Genomic DNA, 7,639 nt, shown 5'->3' with positions numbered 1-7,639 from the left:
ATTTATACAGTAGTCCAGTGGATTTTTAAAATGTAATATAGTAATGTACATTTGCCTTCCTGAGTGCAGTACAGTAGATCAGTCATTAATATCTTTACATCATGTGATAAAACCTCTCGGAATAGATTCAAACAGAAGTGGCAACACTAGTGGGAGAAACCGATATTAGGCTGCCAGTTTCAGTTCTCTGGAACAGAAACTGAAAGTGAAAATGTCTCAGAAAAAAGAGTACAAATAGTCTGCAGCTGGAGCTACAGTAAGCAGAAGCAATGGCTGTGGAGGAAGAGAAAGGTAAGGAGTGTGTGTGTATTTTTCTGTATTTGTTGAGCACGTATGACACCTTAAGGACGTATGAGTACCTGTGCTGCTGAGTGTGTGCACCACCTGTGGCTGTTACCTTTGTGTAGGTATCTGTTCATGAATGTTCATTCTGTATATGTAATAGATTTTGAAATTTAAGTCTCGTTCTGTTAAACATAGGACTATTGAGAATCCAGGAAAGTTTTCTGATTCTGAAAAAAATCTTCAGATTAGACAGCAAACTAAGTCACAGAGAAAACAAATTGTTTGTTTCCCAAATTTCTTTCTGCCTGATTCCTCATGACTGGGGACCAAGGGAAAGACAGATCAAGCCTGGGCTTCCAGTAGTACCTTCGAATATAAATGAGGAGCCTGACCCTGTTGTTCAATACAGTAGAGTAAATCAGCTGCAACGCCACTGGAATATCATAGGCAAAAAACTAGTTTCAGATCAGAATCAAACCCCATGTGTGAAGGCAAAAACAGAGTTAAAACAGTCACTAAATTTGGGCTCAGTGAGAAATTTCTACTTTTTGGGCATACTGGATATGAGCAGAGACCTCTAGTATGAGGATTGTGCGGGGATCATCTGTGAAGGAAAATGACAGCAAGAGATTTGGCATGGCAAGCTCTAGTGACTAGCAGGGATGAGGAGGGAAAGGGCAGAGGACTCTTCTAAGTTCCTGCCTCCACCAACTGACTTTCAAATCTTTCTTCAACAGGTCTCCTAGGCACCAGCCAAGGGTGAGAATGTCAGACCTGCTGTCAGATCTGCAGGAGCTGAGAAGCTTTAAAGGAACTCTTTGATCATTTCTAGCCGAGATCTGTCCCTATATCTTCCTCTGTCATCCTGTTTCACTGCTACAAGCATTTCCCCAGGGTGCATAAGGGGCTATGTTGCAAGGGTTGGTGTAGGTGACTGCAAAGGCCCCACACTAACCCCAGTGCTGCTGAATGGTGCTAGCCAATGCTGTGCTCTGGAGCATGGGCTGGATGTCTCACTAGGGGGGAACTGTAGGAAGATCACACTAGTGACTTGGCTTAATTCCTCCTGGAGACCATTGGATTTCAACTCCTTCTAAATGTCTCTCTGTAGTTTGAAATGGATGCTGGGCCTGTTATTTTTTTCTGGTGAGTGAATGGAAAAGCCCAGAGAGCATTTTGGGATGAATGGAAAAGCTGCCCAGGGAACATCTTCGAATGAAAAACACAGAAAGGCAGTGATGGTGTAGTCAATGTACAGAGCCTCTGATGCATGAGATACCAAGGGGGGAAGGTTGATGGTGTTTATGTTTCAGATGGAAGATAGAGCTGAAAGACTTTCAGGAGAATTATATGCCCAGCACCTGGCCCAAGGTGACGCACCTGCTGTATGAGATCAGGTGGGGTAAAGGATCCAAGGTGTGGAGAAACTGGTGCTCAAACACACTCACCCAACATGCTGAAGTCAACTGCTTGGAAAATGCCTTTGGGAAGCTACAGTTCAATCCTCCTGTGCCCTGCCATATCACCTGGTTCCTGTCCTGGAGTCCCTGCTGCCAATGCTGTAGAAGGATCCTGCAGTTTTTGCGGGCTCACTCTCATATAACCCTGGTGATCAAGGCAGCCCAGCTGTTCAAGCACATGGATGAACGCAACCGACAAGGCCTCCGGGACTTAGTGCAGAGTGGAGTTCATGTGCAAGTTATGGATCTACCAGGTAACCCAGCTCCTCCTTGGCTTTGTTCAGGCTGGGAGCAAAGATGCCACAACAGAATGGTGTTGCTAAGAGGTGCTAATGCTGTTGGACAGTCTGATGGGCAAATGACAAGCCTTTGACCTGGGCCAGACTAGTCAAGATGCAGTGTAGGGGGAAGCCTACCTTGTTAGTACAGGTTTCCCTCGATTTATGTGGGTTCGATTTCTGCAAATTCGCTCTTATGCGATGACCCGTTTTATACCTGAAATTCGTTATATGCAAGGGAAATTTGCTGTTATGCGATCGGCGTAGGCGTGCTCCCCCATCCCCCAGGCAGGTAAGTCTGTGAGTTTGTGAGGGGAGGGGAAAGGGCCGTGAGCAGAGGGGATGGATAAGGAGAGGGGAAAGGGCCGTGGGGCTGGGGCCCCACTCACCACAACCCCTGCTGCAGCTGTTCTGGAACGGCTGATGCCAGCAGCTTGTAGCCTCTGGGCTGTACCTGGTGCAGCATAGCCCAGCAGCTGCAAGAAGGCAGAGTCTGCCACTCTCAGGGCTACAGTAGGGGCGGGCAGCTGCCTGCAGTGGGATGAGAGCAGGCTGGGGCTGGTGGCCGCTGCAGGCTGGGGCTGGTGGTGGCACCAGGCTCTTCCCTGGGAGTGATGGGTGCTGCCTGCTTGCGGCCGCTGGGCTGCACTGTGCTGGGGGGTTCAGGGCATGGTGCAGCTCGGTGGCTGCAGACAGCTGGTGTCAGCTGCTCCTGGGGCTGCTGCAGCAGGGGCTGCAGTTTGTGGGGAGAAGTGGAGCAGTGGGGTGAGTGGGGAGTAGTGGGTTGAGTGGGGCTGCCACCCACCCCGAGCACCACAAAGAGCCTGGTGCTGCCCCTGCTGCAGCCCCGGGAGTGGCAGACACTGCCTGCTTGCAGCTACTGGGCTGCACCTCTCTCCTCTCCCCACCCCTTCCCTAGCCCCAGCATCACTCCTGCCCTCTTTCACTGCCACGGGAACACATCCCTATCTGTTTCATTGTAAACTGGGTTCACTGTATGTGAATTAGCTTTATGCGCCGTTCCCTGGGAACGCATCTACTGCATAAATAAAGGGAAACCTGTACTCTCAGAAGAGGAGTAAGCACCAGTCCTTAAGTCAGAGAGCTCTTCCTCCTCTTGCCCAGGAAGTTCATGTGATGCATTGCATATCATGAAGGTGACAGCATGCCACACGTCTGCACATGCCACCAACATTTCCTCAAGTGCTCCCTGCTGCCTCACAGAGGGAGCTGGGAATCAATGGATCAAGACCAGTGTCAGGAGAATCCAACTTACTACTCTCCAGTGTCAGGGTGAGGTGTGCTGGTTTGGGGGATGAAAGCACCATATGAACTCCTAGGCAGCTTCAGCCCTGCAGCAGATGTGCTCTTTGGCAGGACTGATGACAGGGATAGGGCAACACTTCCTTCTCCTGCTTTAATTTCTTCCCGCTAACATTGCCATGGGGGCCTCATGGAAAACTGGCAGCCCAGAGCCCCTATTTCTTCTAGTTGGTTAGGGCAACCCCTGCTTAGCGCTCTTAATCGGTTCCCAAAAAACCGAGCATTAAGCAGAATAGCATTAAATGAAACCAATCTTCCCAGGAGGTTTTGAAGTGCTTGGTTGAGGATTTTTATACTCCCTGCTGCCAGTTGTATAATGCTATGAGCATTATAACAAAACTTGCTGAACGCTAAGTAGTATTGGGTATCAATGTAAAATGAGTGTTATAGCGAAACAGTGCTAAGCAAAACAGCATTAAATGGGGGTTGCCTGTACTTCACCAGGAGAGGACTAACCTCTCTCTGAAGCCACCCCCTTGTGATCTACATACTCTCTGGTCCCATTACAAAGCAGTTGAGTTCTCCCTTTTCCCACGCTGTTCCCCATGCTGAGCTCTAGTAGACAGAGCATCAATAGAGGAACATCCTCTTGCACCAGTACTAAACCAGAGGGTGGTACAGTTCTTTGTCTGACCCCCCATGTCTTCAGATCATGGCAGACCTCCCAGAATAGATGCATGGATTCTGAGCACGGTTGCAGGGTGATTTGGCTCCTAGGAAATAGACGGGATCTTGTGGATGTTACTGGTGTTGTCAACCCTGTCACTAACTCATTACTAGCTTGGAACACAAGGACCCTTTTCACCATTGTAAAACTGGAAATTTATTGACCTCATACTAGGTTGCTGATATGTTTAATGAAGAAGTTCACAGGGCTGTTGCCAAAATTGACCGAGTGTTTGTGTATTTAGATTACAGGTACTGCTGGAGAACATTTGTCTCACATCCACATGAAGGAGAAGGTGATTTTTGGCCTTGGTTTTTCCCTCTATGGATCACTTTCTATACCCTGGAACTCCAGCATATTCTGTTGGTTAGTAGGTATTTTGGCAAAAATGTTGGGTGAAAGAATATTGCTAAAGGATTTGTAAAGGAGGTTTCCAGGATACTGGCCACACTGTTTTTAGTGCTATCAGGAGCAGGTTTCTAACCAGGGATGGGGCCTTCATTATGTAAGGGGCTGCACAAATAGAAGGAGGGTAGCGATGGTGAGGGCACTAGCTTGGGCCTGAAACACTGCCTTCTGCCCTGCTCTCTGTCCTGGAGCAAGCCAGAGCTCAAGCTGTGCCCCCAGCCTTCCTGAGTGAGAGGCAGTTGCTGTAATGATTTGGCACCCCTCATGGCTAGAGACAGACATTCAAAATGCTGGAGCCTGAATTGATTCAAACTTTGCAGGTTAGTCTAACCTGCCTAGATTGAACCAATTTGCAAGTGAATAAACATTAACTGTTAACTCCAGAAATGCAGGCATGTGTCTGCAGTTGCTCAGGTCAGAAGCTGGAGGGCACTAAAGCCAGAGGGCACCCTTGGTTTCAGGGGAGCTGTGCTGGGGGGACGTGGCTAGGCCCGGCAGTAACCTGAAGTGAATTGGCCAGGGAGGGTGTTTAATTCCCCACTCCCTGTCCCACAGCCCCAGACCAGGGTCCTCCTGGCATTCCCCACTCGCTGCTGCAGCGGCGGGGTGGGGTTGCGGCCAGACACTGGCTGGCATGGCTTCCGAGGCAAAGTGGGCAAGGAGGGGGGTTTTTCCCCACTCTGTCCCCAGGGGACCACAGCTGGGGTCTGCCCACCCCAACTCCTGCTGCTGCTCCTCCCTTCCTGCACAGGGCGAGCAGCAGGATAAGCCCTCTCCTGCCCCCTCTGCCAGACACCAGAGGGAGGAGGGAATAACCGCCCACCCTTCCCCCTCTGCCTCAGGGGCCATGCTGGCCAGTGTTTGACCATGCCCCTGCTGCTGCAGTGGGGAGCACCAGGTGGACCCCAGTTCGGGTCCATGGTGCTGGGATGGGGAAGGGAGAATTAAACCCCCACCCCTGGCCAGTTTACTCCAGGCTACTGCCAGGGCTGGCCATGCCCCCGCTGCTGAAGCAGTCAGCGGAGAAATGCCTGGCAGGTCCATGCTGGTGGGACAGGGGAGGGATGGTGGGAATAAACCTCTTCCCTGCTCCCTTCCAGGGCCAGCGTCTGGCCAGGCCCCCATCCCTGCCTGTCCCTGCTCTGGCTACAGAGCAGAGGGGTGGGCCCAATCCTGCACTGCTGGAGCAGGGAGTACAGTCCAGCCCAGGGCTACAGAGCATGCTGGGATGCTGGGGATGCTGGTTTAACTTAAACCAGGAAGAGGTCTGGGACAGAAGTTGCATAACTGGGTTTGAGCTCAATCAGTTAAGTCTAATATTACATTCAACCAGGTTTATCTTAAACTGGTTTCAACCATTTTAAAACTGGTTTATGTGCACTGAACGTATGTCCCGTTACAGGTTTAAACCAGTTTCTGATCACTTAAACTGTGTAACTTCTGTCCCTAGCCCATGTGCCAGGCCCCTGCCTACCCACTTTGCTGGCCTGGGGGAATATCAAAGAGTAGTCCACAGTCTATCCTGGGCAGGACTCAGCAGAGCAGTAGGGCCTTTGACAATCTACCTCAGTATCTACCAGCTTTGGATCTGGCACATGGTATAGAAGGAATCAAAACACCACAGAAGTGCAAAGGATAAGGAGATAGGTTGCATTCCCTGGGTGAGACACAGCTAGAGGAAAATGTTGCACATATAGGATACATCCTTTCTCAATAGCATTACAAGTAAGTTAGTGCTGTTACCATTCTGTTTACTGATGTGCTCCTGATAGCACCCAAAATGGGTTAAGCATTATGCAAATATAAGCTGTGGTCTTTGCCCTAGAGAGTTTTAGGCCACAAAGGCAACTCAAAGAAGAAGTTTAAGGCAGGAGCAAAAAGCACAATCTAAAAAACAAAGCTCATCAACACAGTGACTGGTCATATCCTGGCAATACAATCATTGTTAATGCAACTGGGGATGACGTTTTAGGGTTTCTCTTCAGAGATGTCCTGATTTACTCCAGTATAACACCTATCTCAGTGTTCCTTGGAGTCAGGGAGGAAATGTCTTCCCTGCTTCCAAGAGGCCAACCCATTTCCATAATACATAGGAAATTCCTGACAAGTTCACGGGGCTGTGGTGTGTTAACAGGGATCTCTTTGGGACACACACTTGGTTGCAAGAGACACTTGGAACTTTTGGAAGTGGCTAGCAGCAGTTCGCTGGGAGAGATGCTTTATTCTGAGCCTCTGAGTGTGGCTAAAGAGAAAGCATTTGGTTTTTGATCTCTTATCTTAACACCACGTTTCTTTTTTTCTCTATATGGTCTCCCTCCTGGGTTGCAATGCCTTCCATATTATCAAATAGCAGCAACATGCTCTCAGCTACAACTTGTGAGTCACATATATGCAAATGCTTCTGCAAGAAGTCTCTGAGGTGTCCAGCTTCCATATGGCAGCTCTGAGTAACAAACCAGGCACTGACATCTATTGACAAGCTTCCCCGTACCACCAGCCAGTCACTGCTAGACCACAAGCCAGCACCTGAGGACATGGAAAAATAATTTTCATGATGTTCTGTAAAAGCAACCAAACCACATATATCAGCATCTTCAGCCTTCAGAAAGTGACACTGCGCTGGAAGTCACCTCACCAGCCCTACAAGTCCTTTGAATAAGGATTGGGACCAGGGATGGATCTCTTTTCTATTGTTGGCAGTGGCTTTCTACATGCTACCTTGGGGAAGCAGACAGTGGTACATATTCCACCTTGGGCCATTCCAGGTATCAACTAGTAGCAAGTTCTTTGCAACAGGAAGCTCCTAAGAAAATCATTTTTATATGTGCTGGCATTTCAGAGACTCTTTCCTACTATATGTTATGCAAGCTCATTTTTCTACCCCTGGGTTTTTAAGATTTATTGTCCACACTGGTTGAAACCTGCAAAACATTTGCGATTAAATTTTTATTGGAAAAGTGTTTCTTTAAATAAAGGATTTTTAGTTATCCATTGACCAAATATTGTAACAGAATCAAAACTTCTCACCATCAAAAGGCACCATCCCCGCCACCCTCCTGCCACCTTCCTGGGATAGCCAAGCTGTTCCCAGGCAGTCCCAGGTGGTGGGAAGGTGGCAGGGATGGTGCATGGGGTGCTGGAAGCCTGCCAAGCCTGAGCTTCCCCAAGCACGCCTGGGCTTCCAGCATCCCCTGCACCTTTGGATCCGGCAGGTGCTG

At 49.1% G+C, this 7,639-nt stretch overlaps 1 protein-coding gene across 3 annotated transcripts; it reads left to right on the top strand.

Annotated features, from left to right (window-relative positions):
- The first annotated feature begins 239 nt into the window (after positions 1-239).
- On the top strand, positions 240-7,408 carry LOC109281895 (C->U-editing enzyme APOBEC-1). Of its 3 annotated transcripts, none has more exons than XM_019482207.2 (5): positions 240-291; positions 1,023-1,044; positions 1,599-1,999; positions 4,258-4,308; positions 6,772-7,408. In XM_019482207.2, the coding sequence occupies exons 1-5, from the start codon at positions 270-272 to the stop codon at positions 6,837-6,839; spliced, it is 564 nt and encodes a 187-aa protein (XP_019337752.1). In that variant the 5' UTR covers positions 240-269; the 3' UTR covers positions 6,840-7,408. The 3 variants fall into 3 exon arrangements, with proteins under 3 accessions (XP_019337752.1, XP_019337751.1, XP_019337750.1); XM_019482206.2 differs by having other exon boundaries at positions 242-291; positions 4,258-4,379; positions 6,775-7,408; XM_019482205.2 differs by having other exon boundaries at positions 243-291; positions 4,258-4,379.
- The last annotated feature ends 231 nt before the right edge of the window (positions 7,409-7,639 follow it).

This window comes from Alligator mississippiensis, chromosome 4, assembly GCF_030867095.1.
Source record: "Alligator mississippiensis isolate rAllMis1 chromosome 4, rAllMis1, whole genome shotgun sequence".
Taxonomy (NCBI): domain Eukaryota; kingdom Metazoa; phylum Chordata; order Crocodylia; family Alligatoridae; genus Alligator; species Alligator mississippiensis.
This window is presented reverse-complemented; position numbering and strand designations above follow the sequence as displayed.